The following is a 24,349-nucleotide window of genomic DNA, read 5'->3' on the forward strand; positions in this document are numbered from 1 at the left end:
AAAAGGGAACCTTAAATGAATAAAGACAATATATGGTTATTAAACTTGTTTTATGCTTATGATCAACAACAAACCTTTAACAGATGTAGTTTGTGCTTTCACACATTGTTAAGAAACCTTCATCTGGCTTTAGATAACAGGAACCATTGGAAGGATTCTGTAATTTACTCCCTCTGTGAGTACTAAAGATTTGGTGCAGTTTAGTGCATGTTTGTCAAGTGTACATGAGGAAAATTTGGAGCTGAAGTCATTTCGCACCCAGATTTGTTTATTCTCCAGCTGTTCTTTTCCTCTGCATCTCCATTCAAACACCAGTAAACGCAGGCTGTATTGTAAAGTGTTCGAGCATGTTTCAGTTCCACATAGACGAGTCCAGATTTGCACTTAAGCCTGAGGTCACCTTCAGAAAAATAGCTGTTTAAGGCCTCTAGTCCAGTTTTAGCTCCATACACTCACCCTCCTTTTTGTCATGCGGTTGTATTATTTCTAGTTTGGGTTAAATTGCCTTGAAGCCTGAGTGCTGTATCAGGTTTTCAGCTGTTTGTGTGTTAACTTTAAAAATGTCACTCTTTCAACCACAAATTATTTTTTGATGGATTTCTTGGTCGTGTCCATATCGGTGGTGCCTGCAGGAGTATTTTAAGGCACGGCAAACCACACATACGGGGCAGATTTTTTTTAAGTATATAGCGAAGTTATGTTTGGCAACGTGGGACAGCCTCCGAAAGAAGGGAAAAAAAGTGGGGCGGGTAATGAAATTTCATACAATGACATCACTTTTCCTCCAACCCAAACACTTAAACGGCGAGGCAGAGGAGGAGAGCGGCCGCTGCTGGGGGAGCAGGACACCGCCGCAAAAATGAGCCCAAGGTAGAGATTTTAAAGAAAAGAAGAAAAAATAGTATAGTTTTATCTTTACCGGACATGGCAACACAGCGGCAGTTTCCATCCAAATGAGGTGAGTTTTTCAAAAACGGAAAAACGCCGTTTCATGTGCTGAAATGCTCGGCTGGCCGATGGGTTCGCAGGAATACCGACACTGATCCGTTTGCATGCGCTTCATTGTTTTAACATCACCGGGCATGTAAAGGTTGCGCCGATTCACAGCTGAAAATGTTGATTTGCTGCTGCGGGCTGCTTCAGCCTTAAACGCTGCGGCGTTTTTCCTGCGTTTTCTTCGTTTGTGGGAGAAACGCAAGGGCGTAACAGCGCGCTTACCCGTGGCGGAGGGGACCCATTTCGGCGCAGGGTTTGGGTTTGAAGGGCCTGTCCCCAAGAAAAGGGGCCAAAAAAGAAGGAAAAACCTGGAGGCTTTCCCAAGCTCAGCTCTGGTTTGGTTCAGCTGCGTTACGCGGGAGCTGAAATACATCCTGTCGCCGTTTGAGCCTCGAAAACCTGAAAAGGGAACATGGAAAAGGAACTGTCATCCGAGTCCTGTAAGTGCGGCTCGTTTTTCATTTGTCATCTCGCAGCGATGCAGAGAAAAGGCAGTTTATAATGGAAATAAACTGCGCTTCATTAGTGTGGGCTTTGTCAGAGATTCAGGCTGTGAGTGGAGGCTGACGCTGCACAAACCAGAATTTTTAAATCAAGAATAAATCAGCCTCACAATGATGTTCGTGAATGAATTAATGTGTCTGCAGCATGGATGCGAGGAGGGATGAGCCACCCTTTTTTATGTGAAGTTCAGATCATTTTTAAGGAGGAGAGCTGTTGGTTTGATTATTTTACCAGCCGAATTGAGCTCCAGTTCCTCTTAAAATGTGTCTTTCACCGTGCAGACTAGAGGAATTTTAACTTCAGCTGGTCTGCGCTGACCTCCAGTCTGAATTGATATGTGTGCATGTATGAATATGATGAGTTTGGAAAACCACCAGAGTCCCGCTTAACAACAGGATGCGCAATGCCAAGCAGTCAGTCTTTAATATGGAGATATTTTGTGTTCCACAGGTCATTTTATCATTTTTAAACACTTACCCAAAGTTCAGGACTCGCTGTGTCTAATTAAAAAATAATTAAATCATTTCTTTTACACCAGGGGTAAAAAAGACAATCCCCACATTTCAGTGATTGTAATCAGCCAACTAATCCTGGCAGATCTGCTTGTCTAGGAGAAGTCTGAAAATGTTTTGAGGAATTAAAAGTGATCATTTTCGGAATAAGTGCATTTAAAACAGGTTAAACATTGCAATAGTTGGTAGTTGTGCTGATAAAATGAAAATGCAACCAAGCAGGTCATAAACTGCAGATATGAAAAGTCACACAGGGGTGGATAACCTTTCTCTAATTAACACATGAAACAAACAGAAATGCCATATTTTCATCAGATCTTCTGACGTTTGATGTTTGCCTGCTGCTTTCTGAATTAAACATGACATTCACAAAGCAGAAGTCGAACCTTCATGAATCTGCATTTGATTTTGCAGATTTGGTGAAAACTTTGTTTTGATCATTTTGTAGGACGGCTGGTCAGGCCTTGTTAGGCTATAGATAACAAGAACGGTGATGCTTTTTGTCTTTGTTTCTTTGTTTGTTTACAACTTTTAAAAAGAAACCTAATCTAGTCATCTGGAAAATATCATTGCCCTTGTTGGCTTTCATAATCCAACTGTCAACAAACTGATTTTCATCAACATGGCATTAAACCAGTGCAGGGTTTATTTTCATTACAACAGTTTTATTTAGAAAATATTAGAAAATGACGTAAAGCTGGCAACAGTAGCTGTCACTGTCACTCAAGGCTCATTTATAAACTCAGACCATATGGTAAAGCAGGACATAGCTTCCGTGTAATCTATACTACAGTTACAGTAGGGATAACAGTGGTTAGGGACCACGGCACAATCTTGCTGCCTTTGAAATGGTTGCTCCAAAGATGGGGACCAGGTCAGCGGCCCCTCACATTCACCCGCCATCTTAAATAAAGCTCATTTTTTGAATAGAATGGGGACAAGTTTCAGTTGCATGCAGTCTTTTAGTGATAGTACAGCAACTGACTGTGACAAAGCAGCAAAAATCACAAGTGTCTCCATCTGTCGAAATGTTGTCTACAAAGCTTCCAGGTGGCCTCTGTGCAACCAGCTGGTCAGTACAACTTCCTCCCTCTTCACAAGGTTGTTGCCACTCTAACGGCAACTTGTGGAGTGCCAATGACTGCAGTTCCTGAAATCACAATTTGAAGCTGCCTCTCAAAAATGCTCTCATGTTAAAACCTTATAGAAGAAATAAAGTTGGTCTCTGTGGACAGTTTTTCGCACTTCGTAGCAACACCATGGGCTGAACTGTTTTATAACTTACCTGTATGGATACTGGAGTCTGGGGCGTGGCTCCTTGGAGATGACTGGTGTCTGCTAGGTTTGTGCTCACATACACTGGAGCTCACTGTGATGCAAAACATCCTATAAGTTTGTGATTCGATTTAGGTGAGTGAAATTCTGGTATTTTATCAGTAGTTGGCAGATATGTGAATGCAGCTAATATGAAATCAGTGGATGATGCCCCAGTGGGACACCTGGACTTTATCGGATGTATCGGTGAAGCTTCGAGTTTTGGCTGTCACTGTTTTAGCTTTATGGAACTAGATGTGATACATACCTTGGGGCTACTTTTAGTGCTCTTTTTGGCTATAATGGGAACCATAATTTATAATATGAACATCATGTTGTTCTTTAAGACTAGAATCTAGCGACTAAGACCAGAAAAGTCTTTACTATTGAGATTCGTGGAAACCAAACAGACATGCAGTGATTTCTTGATTTATTTTTGGGATTCTTATTAAGATTTCCTAAAGCCTGATGTGATGTCATTGAATTTTTTCAATCACAAAAGACAAAGTAAAGTACAAACTGGAGAATTTTGGACCTTTTCTCTGCTGGCTATTAAAATATGTTTTCATATTGTTTTTCTCCTGTTTAAGTTCTGATAGTTCAACTCGTCAGTGAAAGCAACAGATTGCATGCATCCATGTCACCCAGCACAACAACAGCTTATCACCATCTGCTGGTTCGTGTTAACAAAGCTGCATTTTACTAACTGTGATACCTTCCACATTTTCTGAATGGGGTGAATTGTTTCTTGTTTGTTTTCACCTTGTGGGGAATTTTATAGGTTATAAAACATGTGCCAGCAATCTTAACAAGTTGTAGGGCCGTTCTGCGATTACACGAGAGTTAAAACATCTTAGAAATTGCTGTGCAGCTATTAAAGAGTCCTCATTGTTGGAGGAAAAACATCAGTTTTAATGATCTGTGCCTGTTGGTTCAAGGCCAGATATACGCTCATGCTGTTTCCTTTGTCTCATCGTTTTCTGAAGAAGGACCAAGCTTTAGGTCAGAAGAAACGAGGACGCAAGCATTGTTTGAACCATGCTGAATTATAGGCTTGCAGAGATGGCTGGAATTCAGGCTGTAAAATATTAAAGTTTCACTGAAGATCTGCAATGAAACGCTCGATGAATCTTTTAGTGTTTGCAGGCTGCTTTTACCTGATTTTTGCTTTGAGAAGAAATGACGTACGTTCGGTTCCTCGTCCAGATTGTCTGCTTTTGTAATGATGTAGTTTGTTGTTTTTGGCAGTTGCAGACAAACACCATATATCATGTAAGAAATCCGCTCTGACCGCATGGCACAAAGGACCTAGAAACGGTTACATCATATTTTAAACACAGTGACTGATTAGTTCCCAGCAAAATTGTTTGAGACAAGGATTTGAGGTCACTCAGTTAAACCTTTTGATACTTTAAAGATGTATTTCTAAGAGCTCTTTGTGAACTTCAGAACATCTGCAGTGCGGTGCTGGGAAATCTTTCATTAATTGAAAGGTTACTTTGACTTGTACATAAACTGTATGTTGCCATGGTGACGTCAACCATTGCTTAGTGAAGCTCCATCTTGAAAGCTTGACTTGAGCATTTTGACTGTCACCATATCGATATTTTTGAAATCGAAAGTGACAAGCAAAGGGTGGAGTGGGACTCCGCGTGCTTATAGGTATTATCATGTCATAACATATAACATCACATTCGAGTCCTTTCTGACTCTAATGGGGAACAGACTTCATGAAATCCATCAGGAAAGTGTTTACTGAGGCCATAGAAGGCATCAGAAGGGCTCATTTTCTCATAGACATGTTTTTGCAAGCAGAACAGTGGCCCCCTGCAGGTCATCACGAGGAATACAGATTTAAAACATCCATCTTTCATGTACAATCTATCAACGTCTACTAGCCATGTACTGTAAGCTTTGGCAAACCAACCACACCTGCAGAAGCTTGCCAAGACCAACAGAAAAGACAGAAACGCCTCGAGGAACACAACAAAGATCCCGAAGCCTCCAAATTCTCTAGATAACAATCGAATCAAGTATCTGCAGGATGAGACAAGCTCAAACCATGAGAGTCATCTGCCAGCGTCGCCATGCCAGGCACCAGAGAAGACTCCCAGAGGTCCCCAGTCCCTCAATGGACCGAGGGCATTACAAGAAAAGGCCTTTTTTTCATATTTGGTACATTTCAATAGAGTCCCTCTCATATGAAAGCACATAGTTGTGATTGACACCTAGTCTTGTTTGAAAAATATTTCCAAAATAAAAGCTTTGGTAATGCTGTATGTGGAAAAGAGTTCACCAACATTTATTAACACTATTAGTTGTCAGTTGCATGCGTTTTATTCATTCACTGGAATAATCAGATCAACATTTCATGGTTGAAGTTGGCGTTCTGATTGGACCTCTACTGTATGTGAGAACAGCATGAACATCTGGATGTCTAAGGAGCGTTTTTTGTGGTTTTGACTACGGGAATAATGTTTGTTTGCAGGTTTTACCTGGTGAAGTTTACACTGGATCACATTTATGTTTGTTTTTCAGAACTTTCTGCCAGCGGTCGTCTTTGACTTTACAGATTTGTAGAGTAGCATCTAATCTCTCTGCACCTTCAAATGTTTAATGGTTTGACATCGAGGTCCATTACTGCCCCCACTGACTGTACAAGCCCATTAACTACTTATAGATGCTGCTAATTACAACAGAAAGCAACAGTCAGTAACCACTTGTTTGCTTTTTTTGTTATTATTATTATTTAATAAATAGTGAAATATTTGAAAAACCACGACCATCCCTACAACACAGTATTAGATTTCTGTAGTTTCAGGTCATCATGGTGTCATCTGAAGCACCATTAGAGAACTCCCAGTATGGATTTTCCCTTTTTTCAGCTTAGGTGCTAAACATAAGTCTCATTATAGTAAGTAAATCTTTAAAAAATCAATAAATATACACATATTTATCATAAAAATGTAACTGCAGGATACATCATGCCTCCTGCTTTCAAGCAAAGTCTATTCTTGCTGCTTTAATCTGAAGATTGCACCATAATTGCCTGCCGATGCCAAAAAGGCCTACTTGCAGGATCACAGGATCTTAAGTACAGATTTAAAGTGAGCTCAGAGAAACTTTAGCAGATGTTTGGGAAAACATCTGCACAACAGTGAGCAAACCACCTCTCTGTTTGTGTGGAAGATGGATTTATATCACACCACAGCAGCGAGGCGTGCAGAGCTGTAAATGTGAAAGTCTACCTTTGCTAACTGGGTGGAATTACTGGCATGTGTTTGTTTGAGTCACGTAACTGGAAGAATTTAAACACGAGGCTGGGAGGATTTCAGAACAAGAAGGCCTGAATGTGTCACATTTGGAACAATATTTGGTGAGGGACATGCAGCGCACCGAGCAGTTCTTCCTGATAAAATGACCTCAGAGCATGAGAGTATTATGGGGCTGCTGTGCGGAGAAATGTGGTTCCACTCTGCGCTCGCAAGATCACATTTACGGTTTGTGTGCCTGTGTTTGAGCTCGATTGAAGTTTTGCGAGCGCTCCATCCCGATGCAACTTTGAGATAGCCGCATTACATCATGAGAAGTCAAGCCAGTGACATATTCAAGTGTAATGGGCAGTATAAGTGCTCGCCCGCTCTGTTCGCCTCTAATTGTCCACAGATGTTCTGCACGCCTTTGTGTGCCACAGCTTGTTGCAGCCGGCTTCGCGCAGACGCCACATACGTTGTTCAGGCTTTATTGCAGAGGGGGAAACGTGGCATGGAGTAAGTGTTTAATTTGGCTGCTGGTTCTAGTAACTGGTTTCAGTTATTAAAAACTTTATTAGCGGTTGCAATCTGCTGGGATTGAGCTGAGATGAAACGATTAGGCGACCCAAACTGTTCGTTTATGGACAGAAAATTAATCGGCAACAATTTTGATAAATGAGTAAAGCAACAAGAAAGGGAGTCAGATGTGGATTTATTTATTTATTTTACTGCAAACTGTAAGCGACTAATAAAATGTTAATTATTGCAGAAAATTCATCAGCAGCTACTTTGATAATCTGGCAACCCATCAGCTTAGCCTCTGGGGGTAAGAGCGTATAAAAGATGGAGGCAACCACCATGTTGGCACCCATTTGTCTCTGATTTGGGCCACTGCCTGATGCTTTTCTGAATCCAAAAGAGTGCCAACGTTTTTAGCTGAAGCTGCAGTTAAGGTTGATCTAACTGTAACTGACTTATTTTTTTAGACTTTCCATCCTCTAGTCGTTGTTTACTGAAGCAGATAAATTAAAGAAGCCTGCTAGACATTAGATGGTTTCAAAACTGCACTTTTGTCACATTCAGAACCTCCTTTGCTCTCCACATGGACTTTTTACTGTCTCGCAGCTAAAACCTGCTCAGATACGATTCATCAAAACATTTCATACTGTAAAAAAAAAAACTAGGAACAGAAACCAGAAAACTACAGATTTAGTTTGAAGAACAAAGTTTATCATTTGAGGCTGGGCACTGTGATTTTTGGAGGGAACTGAACTTTCTGGTTTGACAAATGGTAACTGTGTCTGGATTTCTTCTTGTTTATTAATAGCTTTAAGTGGTTTCAGTGGTGTGAAGAGTTTGTGCTTTTTTGTATTTTCAATTAAGGCTAAATTAAGTATTTGTCAGACAAATATTTGAAGACGTCCTCTTGAAGGAGTTTGTGGCTTTGGTGGCAGCAGGTTGTCCTCTAAAGTGTTCTTTGGGCCGGTCGCTGCAAGCCAGTGTGTTTCTGATGGCAGGCCAGTGCCTTATGGCAACTGAGCTATGGTTAAAAATCCCTATAAAAACACAGCAGACCAGGGAAACTGTTACCAATTCATAATTCAAAAAGTAGTCAAGAGATTAAAGGATCATTTATAAAGAGAAATATTACTCATGATTTCAAAGTTCAGCACAAGCAGTAAAGCCACCAAGAATGATTAATTATATGACCTTTGTAAATGCTGCTGTTTTGTCAAAACTAATGGAGTCTTGCAGATGCACACACACGGTGTCCTTTGGTGTTCGGGGTTATAGCACGGCTTCAGCGTAATTTATCGCCCCGCAAATGTATCCGTCTGCGTACGCGTTTCCGTTTGGACAGCAAACTGAGAGAGATTTTCACCCACCGCAAATGAGTTTCCATGCAGTCCTCCAAAATCCCAATGGCATGTCGCTGGACATGGATTAAGTATACGGCCCTCGAATGCCGACCGGTTGACGAGTGGACCAAAACAGGGAAGGGTGTGACAGCCGCGTTCACCAGGAATGGGACAAGTGTGACAAAAACATTAAGCATGAAAAGAACAGACAGCGTCTGCCGACACTAAATTGTTTTTGACACATTGTTTCACTTCAGATCTTTGTATCAGATAACTTTGCTCTTCTCCACGGCTGCCTGACAGACCAACATGTGACACAACCGGTCTGTGGGCTACAAGCAGGAGTAGCCCACAGACCGGTGGTACCGCATATTTGTGACTCTGTCCCAATGTAACGCCGCTGTCTGCAGGTAGACGGGCAGTCCCTGACTGCCCACAGACTGCCTTCACGCTAACCCTGCTCAAACAAGCATCAGATGTCACTTCCTACTCAGCACATAGCTTGTAAAGGACAGCTTGCATTACATTTAAAATCACTGGACATGACTCATTCCTATATGTAACATTAACGTTGTGAAAGTGTGTATTTGAACCCAAAACACAATCTGTGTTTGTCTTGACAAAGCAGCGAGTGAAAGCAGTAAAAGCAGGAAGTGAGTGAAAACAAACCACAACAAAGTCCCTGCTGGGATAAAAACTGTCATCTGCTGGCTAACAAACTGACTCCACCACCACCACCCATCCAGCCTTTGACCACAGAATGCAAACTTTGATGCTGTTTAAAAGAGGACCGATATATCTTGGTATCAAGGGACTCACTCCAAAAGGCCCCCATCCATTTATTTTCTTTTGTGCCTTATCTGGGTCGCAGATAAGGCACAAAAGAAGACCTCACTTTCCCCAGCCACCCCCTGTAGCCCCCCAGAGGATACAGAGACATTCCCAAACTAGCTGAGATGGAGAAATTAAGTCCCCGGGGTGTCCTGGGTCTGCCTCTGATGTCTCCTCCTGGTTGAACATTCCTCCTGGTCGCCTCAGCTACTGACAAAATGACAGTACTGGATCCTGAGAAGGTAAAGGTTTTTTTCTGGTGTTTAAAATGTTGGAGAAAAAAGTTGAGGAAAAATGTTCCTTCCAATTTTCAAGGTTAAAAGTGACACCACCAAACGCGAGTTAACCAAAAACAAAGAAATGTGGGACACTCGAACCAGACTGTTTGTTTTTGTTTACATTTTGTTAAAAATACTATATTATACTGTAAACATAACTAATAACACGAAAAACTATAATAGGATCTCGCCTGGTGAGGCGAGGAGGAAGTGCAGGTCAGCTTTAGGAGTAGTTTACAATAAACAAATAAAAATAAGCTCTTTTTGAAAGACAGAGAGCAGTTCGACATAATTCTTCATTTTCTGACTTATTTGTGATCCAGAGGTTGTCTTACAAATGTAGTGAGTGGCCATCGGGTAGAGGAAGTAAAGCTGTTAATGGAGAAGAAATATCAGCTAAGTCTGTGAATGAGTCATCGGAAATCTTCGGCTTGTGCGATGATACGAGATGGTATTAAAGTTTGTTGGGTCGCAGAAAATGTTTTGATCGTCGTTTGTCAGGACTTTTCGAATTTGGCGATCGCTGCTAATCTATAAAGTCAAACAATTGAAACGAGAGAAAATGGAACTAAAAATGGATTCATGTAAATGTTAAAAAAAAAAACAACTGGAGCACAATGTAAGACACAACGTGTGCTAAACACAGCCGGGCTGAGTTTACAGCGGATCCTCTGCTCGACAGATGTGTCGTGTTGTACAAAATTATTGCACGAGGTATAAAAGATTTCCTGTGTCTGATACAGGATACAGCAACACAGTTCCTGATTGGCTAATCTGCAGTACAAACCGTCAAGTGACTGAGTGACCCCAGCTGTGTTTTTATACATGCTAGTGTGATTATATTTAGATCCAACTGCTGAAAAATCACCAGAATCCTAATGAAGTCGTTCTTTAAAATACTATTTCTAGTTGGGATCCCATTTACTTAAGTCTATAAAATATTTTTGTTGATCAAGGGGGCAGAAAAATGCAGTTTCTGCCAATCAAGTCAAGTGGCTTTATTGTCATTCCAACCATGTGCAGTGGTACAGAACACAGTGAAACGAGACAACGTTCCTCCAAGATCTATGCTACGTATGACATATAACAGACAATCAACACAGGACTACATAAAGTGCAATGTGCAGAAATTGCAAAAAAACCAAAACAAAGACACAACAGTGCAATAGAAATGTGCGAAAGACTGAGTATTGTGCAAAAAGTCACTTTGTGTATATGAGATTCTGCATCCTTACAGATTGAGGTGTGCATTTTATTCTACTTTTCTAATAGATACTCTTTATTCTCGCTTGTGAGATCAATGTTGCGTTACAGCAGTGGGATGAAGCGTGAAAATAAAACAGCCCGCAATAAATAAACAACACGGTTAAAGTAAAAGCATCCCGGGTGCATAGTGACGGTCTTATACTGCGAGAGAGCGCAAAACTGTTACATATGAAACACTGATTGTAAAACAACGTAAATAAAAATTAGGTTATGTTAAAGAAGACCGAAAAGTTAGACTTAGGTTGTGGAAGAGATTGGAGCAAATTGCATTAATAAATCATATGTGTCTTATAAATCTGAGAAACAGATGCAAGAAGGTGTGACACAAACATGTGTGGATCACTGCACTATCATGTTTTACAGCTAACAGAACTAGAGCAGCGAGATTTACTGCCTCAGAAGCCTCGAGGCAGATACTTAATGACCAAACCGATAATGAAAACAACTCAAATGATGAAGATTTTGCATTAAAAAAAGATTTAAAACCATTAATAACTATAATTCTGAATATCTGCCACGGGTAGTGGAAATGGAATAACATGATGAACAACAGTGCAGCCATTAAATCGTCATAAGTGACCATACTGTGATTTATTTTTTTCTAAAAGTCACTAAAATATCTCGGTTGCTTGAGCGTTAACGAACTAATCCTTTCGGCCTCAGAGCTGACATGACTTTGGTAGATAACATGTGGTTCAACGGACCTTTCAGACATTCAAGGTCAGTCAGGCTGTGAAATATCAGTTTATTAGGTGGTTGTTCGTATCTTTAAGTGGGAGGAAAGAGCAACGGGACAATAATTTAATCGATTTGAAGTCTGGTAGGGGTTTGCAGACAGGTCAGAGCCTCCCGCAGTCGTCCTATCTCCTCCGTATCCCCCCCACCTCCTCTTCGTGCTTTGAAGATAGGCTGGGCTGGGGCTGGGCCTTGCTCCCTATCAGCTATCAGTTCAGCCATTTATCACCCCACTGTCTGATGCATGCAGGTAGTGTAGTTACCATGGTTATACACCAAAGGCACTCCTGCATTAGCATAGCAAATATCCATCAGCTGCCTACAGAGTCGGCGCAGTAAGACGGAGCTCACAGCAGGAGGCGGGACTGACGGGGAGCTCTGCAAGGCATCATCATCCTCATCCCAACTGTTTCCACGCTCACAGCACAAACACTCACATCAAAGGAGTTATCTCCCCCTGCATTGTTTCCCCCAAAGCCCTTTGTTTACTCCCCCCAGAACCCCCGCCACCTCAACACGAAGCTTATTCTGCTTATTTGTGTGCACATCACAGAGAATATCAGCCAAATGAGTCACAAGCGGCCAGCCTGAGGCCCTGACCTCGTGTTCTCCATCTTCGCGCAAACTGCACCGGAGCCTGCTGTGTCAAATGTGGCCTCTAAAATATGCATGATTGAACGTGCTCGAGGAATGCTAATAGAGCTCCCACCAAATGCAGAGGCCACCCTACAGAGGAATCTGCGGTCGTGCAAACATCGAAGCTGGCAAAACACCACTTTAGCCGCCGCAGCTGTAACAAACATTCGATTCATCCGTCCGGCCAGAGAAAATATGGCTTGGAATGAAGTTTTAATCAATTCGCGAGCTAACCGGGTCCCCACCACGTCCTGCCTTGCCAAAAAAACAAGAGGATTAAATGGCCACATTTTGTTTAGTTTTGGACGGAGGAACAATCTTGTAAGATTCCTCTCTCAGATTTACACTTGGAGTCGTGACCCGTGATGACTCTGCGGTTAAAGAATAGCGACAGAGGGAGATTTTCTTTTTAATTCAGCCTGCCTTGAACAGTGTGTCTTTGTGCACTGCTGCAGTTCATTTTCATTTGTCTTAAAATAAGTTGCTATTGAGGAGATTTATGCACCCCCACCTTACTCCTTCAATCCCTCTCCCCCCTTCCCTCCGCTCGCCTCCCACAAGGTGCTTGGCGAGCCGCTTCTGCAGCTTCAGTGTTTTCAGAATCTCATGAGCTTCCTGTTTCAAAAACCTCGCCCATCAGCTCCAGTCGTACAGCTTTAAAAACATCTTCCCATCGAGACTGTTTGTCAGAGAGATATAGAGCACTTTCCCCCCCCTTTGGAGCTCAAACAAAGCTCTCCCTCCATATGTAACCCTCCATATAGTCTGTACCATAAATAGGTCTTCTTCTTGGCCAGAACTTGGGAAAAGGATGTGGATGATGATGATGATTACTAAGGCTGAATCCTGGTTGAGTTTGAGCTGCTGCGGCTGGCAAGCAGATGTGGCCAAATTTGCAGAAAATGTCCATGTTGCGCTCCATCTTTTCTCTGGTGTTGCTGTTTGTTTGTTTTTTCGCACTCTGGATCTTCTTTGGGTTATCAGCCTTCACCGAGCTAAACGTCCGGATGACTGCTATCTCTGTTTGAAATGAGGCAGAGTAGTTAATTACAAGCTAATCCCCAACTGCAGCATCAGATAGAGAATTTAATATGGTAGGGGATGAAATGATGATCCCCATGAGGATATATAGATACTGCAGCAGGAAGGCCTTACTTAGAGCGACGTGAAATATATAAGATGAACCCAAACAACTGGAACAGACTAATATGTTGCAAATAGCTGATAAAACATGATTACTGCATTTTATAGAGTTTTTATGTGCATTTTTAACACAGTCAGGAGCCTGCCTTAAGACAAATTCAGTGGCTCTGACCAAAGTGTTGTATTTGTCAATAGAAAGAGGTAAAAGATCGCAAAATCAGTATAAAGATTATCCAAGTTACCTCTGAATATTCTCCTTGTTGGCCAAAACTACAAGCTGAAAATCTTATAAAGTGGAAAACACCAGAGTGCTAAAAGTTCCCAAAGATTTTGGGGGTAAAACATTTTGATCTGTGGTTTGTTTGCTGGAAAATCCAAAAGAAGGTTTGGCTGCTTTTTAGGAAAGTAAAAGAAAACGGAGGTTAAAAACTGAGGGGAAACAACTTTTACTAATGTAACTACCTTGGTGTAAATTTGGTCTTTGACTCAGTAAGAGGAGTTACCTGTTTTTAGCCTTGTAATATGGGTGCCAATACAAAAAGCTGGCTGAGTGTAGACGTGGATATTTCGCTAAGCTTTTACGTAAAAGCTCCTGTGGTGGAATGGCGCACATAGGTGACTTGCTAAATCCTGACTTGATCCCAAATTTAGCTGGATAAGTCGCTAATCTTTGTGCCAGAGCTGGTTTCACCTGTTTCAGAGTGGCCTCGTTGCAGCTCTCTAAACTGGACGCTGTAGCAGCCTTTGTCCTGGATCGGCTCGTCTGGCGTCAGCAGCATGTCTTGTTCTAGCTTCACATTTTTTCCAGGCATGTCAGGGTTCAACAGTTTGATGTGAAAATGAGTCACCGAAGACCTGTAGTAAAGGCTTTTGCTGACACACATGGAAATGTGGTGCAGCGGTGGACGACGTGCAGCCGTTCCTCTGCCTGCCGAGCTCGTCGTCTGGTTGGCAGAGGACGGCACCTCTCTGCGGAGTATTTACAGCGGTACGAAACCTGCCTTTACAGGGGCCACAACAAATGGTTTTCATTACCGGGTTTTTATGATCGCAGAAATGGACTGCGGAGCATACTTTGAATCTTTTCACATGTGAGCGATTTATTAAGGTCACCGTCTGGAATCAGACTAAGCTGCTTTAAAGTTTACACAGGGAAACGAGGCTGCACCTGAACATTTTCTTTTAATTGATTATTCTCATGGTTATATAATCATGATTTGGTCTTTAAAAGCTTAAAAAAAGCAAATTGTTACAATTACAGTTGCTTAAAGAACAACTTAAAAATGCAAAGGTAATCATTGATGTCATTAAAAGTGAGGAGGCATTGGAGAAGCCGAAACACATTACTACTGACTGGCTTTTAATACTGATTAAAAAAAGGCTTTTGTCTGCTTTGGTTTGTCAATAGATTGATCTGAAGGTCAAAGTGATAACAATGCTACAAAGAGCTGTTCTTGCAAAGGCAGATGTTACAATGTTTCAGATTTTTAAAGTAGTGCTGTCAGCGTTAATCTAGATTAACGCAGGTCACCCCATGCATCGGGCTGCACGGCGCTAACGCGTTAACAAGCTAAGCGCGCTCACGTGTTGCAGCCCCACGCACGGGGCGATCCGCGTTAACTTGTTAACGGAGATTTGCCGCGTTAATGCGGTTGTGACGTTAACGTCATTTTAATTAGATTAACGCTGACAGCACTACTTTAAAAAGAAGGGTTTTCATCAAGAGAAAGAGAATGAATTTGCATAAGTAAAAATAATTGTAGCCACAATTATGTTTCTTAAAGATTATGTATATTAAAATGATTTTCAACAGGGCAAATAAACCTGCACATTGCCTTGGTGGAGGCATATTTAAGGAATATTTAGGAGATTCTTGTGTCCTTTTCTTTATTTTCTGTCTTGTATATGAGGAGTGATCAAAAAATAAATGCGACAAACCTTCTCTGATTAAAATTTGGATGATCTCATGTTTACAGTCCTGTTGTTAGACATGTTAAGGCAGCTTCCTGACTTGATGCTATTTTTAGTTTGCTCCCTGGAACTTCTGAACGCTTAAATGTGTGCTATCGTTTCCGTGTCCACGAACCTGCCTGGGTCTGGTTGATGTGCATTTCATCATCAGACGGATCAGATTTTTTTTTAATGTTTTATAACCACTCAGACAATTCTGCAGACACACAAAACTACAATGCACGCTTAAAGCACCCTTAGTCGGATTTCAAATATCTATAACTGGAACGAAGAACTCCCTTGTGGTGTCTGCAGCTGAGTATAAACCCAGCGCTACGCTGTAAGCTCTACGATTTCACTGTAGACCTGAAAGTTATACCGGGACCACCATCACATCATATTTGGCTACCTGCACCTTCATCCACTTCGCAAATGTTAAAATCGATTTGAAGGCTTACCATTTGACACACTGTGGGTGGTCCTGTGCCCAGTGCTAATGGAGCTTCATGCACTGAGAAAAAAGGATTTCCCCGACACTCCTTCCTAATGTCAACGGAGCAGCCAGATTTTTTTCCAGTTTTTACATTGTGTAGGAGCAGTCTCACCTCCTATATTGTTTCAGTGTTGGATGAAGATATTAAACATGGTGAAAGTTTCCAATAAGGGGCCAATCAGAAAAAAGTTGTCCTAAAGCGAGAGGAGCTGAAACGCCTTGTTTCAGGCAGAAGATGAAGTGAGTAGCTCTAACAAGGCCCAGTTTAAGATGAACAGGGATTATTTTAAAGTTTGAATTATGCAAAGATAGTCTGGTCTAGGGCCTGTCGCCCCGTTTCACTGATTGGCAGCAGCTTGGTGTAATGCACCCCTTAAATACGCATAATTATTTCTCTCTTTTATTACATGTGCTCTCTGTAAGCCATTTCTGCTGCACAGCAAACACCATCAGCCAGGCAGACCACAGCCAGCCGGTGATGATGGCTCGCCGGTTACAACTCCTGACTTCCTAATGAGGTCCGACTAAGCCGAAGCTTCATGCAAATTAACACTAAGGTTTTTTTTTATAGCCCCAGCTGTAGACCCCGCACATCCCGGTGTCACATTTCATGTCGGTGGATTAGCACTCCATCCTCACTTGGGGCTGCGCACATTACATTAAACTGTCTGCCTCTCAATGGGCGTTTGTACCCCACGGCTCTGATTTACAGCTCTTATTCAGACAGTTGCTTCTTTTTGCCCAACCACAAATGGCAGCGATGGACCATCTGCTAAAAAAATGTGCCAGATGTTTTCTCAATGAATCTAATAGAACATGAAGGAAAATCACGATTTAGCAGAGCCCACGGCGATGTCTTGAAACTGCTTCTTTTAACCAACAGTCCAAAAACAAACAGTTGGTTTAAAATCTGAGTAAAGGGAAAAAAAAGTCTCTCCGCAGGAACCGTGGTATCACTTACACAACCAAATGTCATCTTAACAAAAAAGTTAGAAACAAACAAATTATGCCATCTTTGCTTTTTTAGCAAAAATGTTTTTATCTAGCTGTTTTTGGACTAGTAAATGGCAAAAAGGAGAACACTCTCAACCACTTTTTCTTTAAACTTCACAGGTAAAATATTTAAAGGTTTGATTTTATAGGAAGGGCGATTTCTGTGGATTTTTTTTTATTATCAAAAAGATCTGGTGGCTTTATAAGCACAGTGAAACTTTTTAAACACTCATTCAATGGAACAAATGCACGCCTCATATTTCAGCAGTCAGGAATTCAATAACATTGTGATGTCACAACAGTAGGCACTGCTTACTCTCAAAGATCTCGACTACGATAAAGTACACCAAACCTTCCGTTACTGGTAGGAAGACCTGCTTGCATGTGAAGAATTCCCACCCCCTACTTTTGAGCTATAGCCGTACATTTGGAAAGCCGCACAGTTTAAATGTTTAAATATCCAAACTGTGAAACACTGTAACACTGTGCTTGAAAAAGGGCTAAGTTTGTAATTATTATCAAAATAAACAAGCATTTTTGGTTGTGTTTTCAAAGAGTACACAAGTAAATTGTGGTCTGTACAATTTAATGAGGCTCTTGATTAAATAAGTATTATCCACTCATTAAATGAGCTTGTTGTGGCTCAGACAGACTCGTTCAACTGCTTGTTAACACAGTCTTTAAATCACATGGCAGCATTTAGTGCATTTAGGCATGTTGATGTGGTCGAGACGACCCGCTGAAGTTCAAACTGGGCATCAAAGGGATTTCAGTGACTTTGAGTGTGTCATAGTTGTCGGTCTGAATATTTCAGAACCAGCTGATTGTCCTTGAAAAAAAATGCCACGTTGATGTCAGAGGTTAGAGGATAACGGTCAGACTGCTTGGAGCTGATAGGAAGGCAACAGTTAATCCATAAAACCACTTGTTACAACCACAGTACGCAGAAGAGCATCTATGAAGGAACAATATGTCGAACCTTGAAGCAGATGGACTACAGCAGCAGAGGATCTCACACGAGGCCACTCCTATCAGCTAAGAACAGGAAACTGAGGCCACGGTTTACAACACACACCATTAGAAGATGTTTCCTGATCTAATGAGTCTCTTGTTCCTGCTGCAACATTTTGATCTTTGGGTCAGAATTTGGCAGAAACTACGGTGGCCCTGAGAGGCCAAACGGACTGCAACTTAAGAAAACACGGGCAATAAGAAAAACGGTGCAAAAGCACACAAAACACAAAGGAAATAGGAAAAACGACAATGGAAATAAGGAAAAACAGATTTCCAAAAGCACAAGGGAAGTGTTTCTGGGGATACAATAACCTGACGGGTTCCCTTCCCTTGTGCCAGTTGAGACCAGTTCCAGGAACCAAAATATGCTAAGAATTGCGCTGGGAGACACTTAAAAGAAGTGAAGGATCTATCGGTTCTGTGAGGAAAGAAAAGATGAGAAGTAAGTGTGTTAGCATAACTATTAGCCTAAAAATCCGTCATCAGTATTATATGAATCATGATAAAACATGCCTACCATGTTTTGGGTTCCTGCAACTGGTCCGTTGGGTTATTGGGTTATTTTTCCTATTTCTGTTGTGTTTTGGGGCGATCGTGGCTCAAGAGTTGGCAGTTCGTCTTGTAATCGGAAGGTTGCTGGTTTGAGCCCCGGCTCGGACAGTCTTGGTCGTTGTGTCCTTGGGCAAGACACTTCACCTATCGCCTACTGGTGTTGGCCAGAGGGGCCGATGGCGTGATATGGCAGCCTCGCTTCTGTCAGTCTGCCCCAGGGCAGCTGTGGCTACAACTGTGGCTGCCTCCACCAGTGTGTGAATGTGAGAGAGAATGAATAGTGGCATTGTAAAGCGCTTTGAGGGTCTCGAAAAGCGCTATATAAATGCAATCCATTATTATTTGTGTGCTTTTGCAGCATTTTTCTTATCGCTGGTGTTTTCTTAAGTTGCAGTCCGTTTGGCCTCTCAGGGCCACCGTAAGAAACAGCATGAAAACATGGATCCGTCCCGTCCTTAGTACAAACTGAGCTTTATTTACGTGCCACAGCCTACCTGAATATTCCCGTTCTCACCACAGCGTGCCCATCTCCTGATGGCTGCTTCCAGCAGGATCATCACAAACTGATTTGAAGGCAGAATGAGTTCATTATACTCAAAATGGCCTCGTCGGTCACCAGATCTCACTGTAGATACTTCTGCATAAGTATCTCTGTCTTCTGGCTCAGATTCTGGTTTCAGTGTGTAAGTTTTTTGTTAGCAACTGACAGTTATTAGAGAGCTCCGCCAAACTCAAAGAGTTATGATAAGTCACCAGAGGTTGTTAGTGTCATTTGTGGCCTGGGGACCAAAAGGAAAGGGACTGCACTGTTCTGAGAGGGGCGTCATCAGCACCGACATAAAAGCTCAGGCTGTAACTGGGCTGAAACCGAGGGTATAAAAGCATGAAAAAATAATTTCTTCTGATTAAACTTTAAAGACACATTCTGGTGTTATGGAAAAGAAGGTTTAAATCACTTGTTTTTCCCCAACAACAGTCCAAAAATATTTGCGTTTTAGAAACATGCAGCAAATCCTCTCAAGTGACAACTTAAAATGAGGAAGTGTTTCATGTTTCTGCTTTGGAAAAAAAAAAAGTTTCCTTTTAACAGACAACTTTTGTTCAGTTATCGCTCAAAAGAGTCTTTATGCTGGAAAATAGTGTGGTTAATATTCAAATATAATGATTAACTGTGTTGGTGGCACAAAATTGTAATTTGTGAGCAAATAGAAATGACCTCATCAGCTGCTTCTTCTTTGTTCTTGCAATGAATTCTCTGTCTTTCCTGGAGAAAACAAAACATTTGATGACATTTCAACAGTTTTAAGCTCAAACTATGAACGTGTAGAGAGCAACTGTCAGATTAAGTAATTAAAGTAATAATCATTAGCTGATGCCCTAAATGTTTCTGTGGATCATTGATTAGTCGACCGTTTGTTTCACTTCCTGTCTGGATGGTTTGTTTGCTGCTGTTCTTTGTTTTGGGGGTTGGGGGGGTTTCTATGTCATCTTATGTAATCAGCACATGAAGAGCTGCAAGTGTGCGAACGGCGTGTTTGAGACAGAGCTGTCAGACGGCGCCGTGACACTGTCACAGGTCACGTCTCATGTGTTGTTTGCATTGAATTTGAAGTCGGCCACATGACCGTTGCCAGGATGCCTCCAGGAGATGTTCTTCCCCTCGAGTTTCCTTCCATTAAGATGCATTTCTATCACCCTTTGGCTCATGGTTTTTGGTACCATTGAGTTTCTCTGAGCCGCTGCTGAAGATCCTCACTCGAGGGGTAGAGTGGATGGCGGAGGGGGGTTACAATAGGCCTTTTATGTTGTGAGTTATCCTCATTCCCTTGTGTTAGCTTCGGGGTAACATGTGACCAGCCCTCATTCAGGTCATGTCGGCGCTCTCAGTCTTTGACCCTCTTAGAAGGGAAGCTACTCCCTCAATGTCCCATTCATCCCATACAGATGTCTGTGTGTGTTAATGCCTGACACAGCAGCGTTATGACAAACCCCTGACAGCCCTTCATTCAGCTTTTTCAAGTGACATGTTAACTGCTGATGCGCAGCGCTGCGGGTTGACAAGCTTAGGTTTTTTTGTGCACAGGTGCCACAAAGATGCGTTATGTACTGTGTGAGCTGCATGTGGCAGTTAACCATAGACCTGTGTTATTTTTATCAAGTATATTAATAAAACATTGCTGATACAGAAACCCTGAAACCCATAGTGTGAAAGGGGAAGCATCTGAATCGTTCAAGAATCTTCTTGCTATAATCTGAACGAATGTGCAGGGATTACTAACATTAGTATGTTTAATAAAACATCTGTATATCTTATGTTCGGTTATATTTGAGTGCCTGTTCAGGTGTCTCTGTGTTGCCTTCATTTAAAGTTGCCTTCTCAAACATTTGCAAAAACGGTCGTTCAGTCGGCAACATGAAGCATCAAGTAGTCGTAAGTGCATGTTTGGAAAAATTTGACTGTGATTTCCTATCACCCACCTTTTCCTCCACCGGAGATATCAAAGAGGGCACCTGACTTCCCTCTGAGCTCGATATGGTAGTGCTAACACTGCTCTGTCAGACCTCCACAGGTAGCGTGACTGCAGCACTCTCACAGCTGCTGACGAAAAGTATCTCTACACATTAAAAATATCTTAAGGCTTAAGTGGCACCAGGGTGGTGGGCATGTGCCAAATTTACCTGCACATTTATCAGTTTATGCCTTGCTTTTATTTTGAAAGTCCAGTCATTTCTAGCCATCTAGATGCAGTCCTTCCTGTCAAGTATACCAGCTTATTCACTGATCGGGCTGCTGTTTCTCTTTCTGTGGCTGGACATACTCAAACTCCTCTGGTGACAGGACTGTTCTGCTCTTTAGATGATCTTCAAGCTTTAGGTCCACACTTCTGGCTAACCGCAACACCACGCAAGTTCTCCACCTGCTGAGGCAACAAAGCAGAGCATTGGGTTAGAGCCTTTTAAAGTTAAGTCTCCCTTTGTGTGTCCATGATTTTCTTTTCCAATTTTTATCTGGTTGTCTCACAAGCAGTGTTGGTCAAGTTACTTGAAAAAATTACTTCCCCAAAAAAGTAATCCTGTTACTTTACTGATTACTTCTTTTCAAAAGTAATTAATTACGGTACTTAGTTACTTTTTAAAAACACGATTTAAAACCTGAAGAGGTGATAAAGTGATAGATTTTTCAGCCCAATTCTACTTTTTCTACATAATCCATCATACAAAATGTAATCAAATGGAAAAGTCTCTTTTTAAAACTTGTTTCATTAGTTTTAATCTTTTAACTTTATGCATCAAGCAAAAATTTAATTATATGCAACATTCTCTGACTTGAATAAATTAGTTTAACATTTAAACCTATTTTCTGCACATAAAATAAAAAATTTTTTTGTGTTTACACTCAGTCTTTCAAATAGATGCAAGTAAAACACAGCAGAAAATAAATAAAGTCAAAGACTCAGCGGTCCTGTTGCTCTATTTTCACCTGTAAAGCAGGAGTGGCATAGGTGGAGGTTTGCCCTGGTGCAGGTGTGTCGCAGCGGTCAGTGGAAGAATCCGCGAGTTTCTCTGCGAATTTCCCATTACGTCGTTGCGCACTCGGTGCTTGTTTAGGGGGGGTTTTCGGTGTAAAAAGAAGTTTTCTTCCCACGCACAACGGACGCTAATGTTTTTATCACTTTTTATGGAATCAAACTCAAAGTAAGGTCAGTACTTCCACGCTTTAAACGCTGCACGCTCATACTCTCTCCCGCACTCGATATATGATCCATTGTTGATCTGCACACAGCTGTTGCCATGAACGTCGCACTCGCTTACGTCACTGTCATGAGACATCCTCGCAAAAAAATCACGGTTTTAGTAACGCAGTAACGCAGCGTTCCTACGGGAAAGTAACGGTAATCTAATTACCGTTTTTGCAATAGTAATCCCTTACTTTACTCGTTATTTGAAAAAAAGTAATCGGATTACAGTAACGTGTTACTGCCCATCTCTGCTCACAAGTCTTATAAAAATGGGCCAAAGCAGATGAAAAAAGCGGATTCCCTACTGTTAGAGGCATATTGGAGGAATTGTTTTGCCAATTCTCCCACTGGATGCAGTTTGAAAGGAGAAGAAAAGATATGGTGCAATTAATCACCTTTTATGATGACAAAATGAGAAAAATCATCTGAATTTGATGAAGGTTTGAGTATCGTGATGTCCCGCACAGAGCTGCACTTCTCTCCTTTGGTTTGTCATGATTCATTTAACAGGTTTCTTTCTATTGCACATTGTCACTATTTGCTTTACTTCACCAAGTTTTCCACCACAGCCAAGTTTAAAAATGTTTTTCCATACTTTTACTTTTTCCTACTTGTAGCACTTCCTCTAAGCTCTTTAAATGTAAATTTGAAAATAATGGAAGATTTTAAAATAGCAGATTCCTCACCGAGCATCAGTAAAAGTTTTAAAGAGACAGCTCACCCGAAAATAAAATTCAGATGTTTTTTTTTCCTGCCAGCTGTACTGCTGTTTATTGATCTGTATTGCGTGCATCGCCTATTTTAGTCGTTTTAACATAATGCAACTAAATACTGCTCAGCATCAATTTCTCTTTATTAAAATTATGATGCACTTACTCACAAAATCCACAAACCTCATGAGCAGTAACATGTAGGGACTATTTTTTTCTGTCTACATCCGCCAACAAAAAGAAGCGTGCAGCGAGCTTACATCCTGTCATGCTGTGACTCGCAGTCTCATCGCAGGATGAACACTTCCTTCTGCAAAGTGCTGTGATTGGCGGGTGTAGTTTGGCAAAGCAAAAAGAGATTTTGGGGTGAACTGTCCCTTTAACACAAAGAGGAACAACCCAGCTTGATTAGATGGACTCAGATGGCTCTTATCTCATCCTTTTGAAAGACATTAGGCAATCACAAAGTGACACCACAAGCCGTTTACTTCTTTGCTCTTCTGATTATTTAGTAGATTAATGTAATTTTTAAATGGTACAAAAACATACAAGGTCCTCTTAAAACGTCTTGCTTTCTCCAAACAACAATATAAAGATATTCTGGTTGTTGCTTTCAAAACTACAGTTAAAAAGTTAAGAATTGGTCAAAATAAATACAGATTACATGTTTTTATTGCAGCTCTTCAATGATTATAGCATGGGTTTTTAAGGTTTTGATGACTGAGTGCCGGATTGAAGGCCACACATGAAGAATACACACATCAAACAGTTTTTATTGGTTAAGAGAGTGGTGGCTTTTGGTTTGTGACTGTCATTTTGGTGCTGGTTTACAGCTTTTTAACCATTAGTGAGGTAGCGTTTCTGTACCCTAAGTGCATTTTTTTAGTGCTAAGAGTTTAGTCTCTCCAGAGGAGCTGAAAGTAAACAGAAACGCTATTTTTGTCTGTACCGCAGTGTAATGTGAATTGTGAATGAATGTAATGCCCTTCAAGAACCCTGGGAGTTTAGCAGAAACGGTTTAATTGCTCACGTGGTGGTGGGATGATTAGGACGGCTTCTTTAAAGTTTTCAGCCACTAGGCGGACACAGATTAGAGGCTTGGTGGTGAGTACAGACTGGGCAGGACGGCCATATGTGTCAGCAATAAGAGGATAAATCCTCAGTGGACACAAGCTCTTTTGATCTGGGTGATTTTTGATGTGAGGCTCGGCATCTGTCGTGTGTTTTTTTTTTTTTTTTTTTTTTTTTTTTTTTTTCTTTGTTGTGGTTGATTCTCGATGATGACCTGTGAAATTTTCCGCAGACAAACAGCTCATTTGAGTTGATAAAGCAGCATTTTTGTCTTTGGGGGTTCCCGTGATTTTTTCCATATGGGATTCATGAGTGTCAGCATTAATCTTGGAAAAACAAACCGTCTCATTTCCCAGGAACTGAATCTGGGGCAGCTCTATACTTGCCAAACGGGCTCGGGTGTTTTGTTGAGATTTGAATACAATTGTAAGTGCCCCGGGGCATTTGATTTCCACTATAGGATGTCTGGTGTGGGGCAAGGTCAATTTGGGTTAGGTG

At 41.4% G+C, this 24,349-nt stretch overlaps 1 protein-coding gene across 2 annotated transcripts in view; it reads left to right on the forward strand.

Moving 5' to 3' along the window:
• The first annotated feature begins 755 nt into the window (after positions 1 to 755).
• Positions 756 to 24,349, forward strand: part of nckap5l (NCK-associated protein 5-like) — a 58,463-nt gene continuing 34,869 nt past the window's right edge. The window contains exon 1 of one of the 2 annotated variants that reach the window (XM_004560266.6): positions 756 to 958. Coding sequence is in view for 1 of the 2 variants with exons in the window: in XM_004560265.6 (XP_004560322.1) it covers positions 1,409 to 1,436 (28 nt within the window). In the remaining variant the exon portion in view is untranslated. Of the gene's footprint in view, positions 959 to 1,010; positions 1,437 to 24,349 lie in introns of those variants that run through there. The other variant, XM_004560265.6, reaches the window with a different exon arrangement.

The sequence above is a fragment of the Maylandia zebra genome, linkage group LG20, assembly GCF_041146795.1.
Source record: "Maylandia zebra isolate NMK-2024a linkage group LG20, Mzebra_GT3a, whole genome shotgun sequence".
NCBI classification, from domain to species: domain Eukaryota; kingdom Metazoa; phylum Chordata; class Actinopteri; order Cichliformes; family Cichlidae; genus Maylandia; species Maylandia zebra.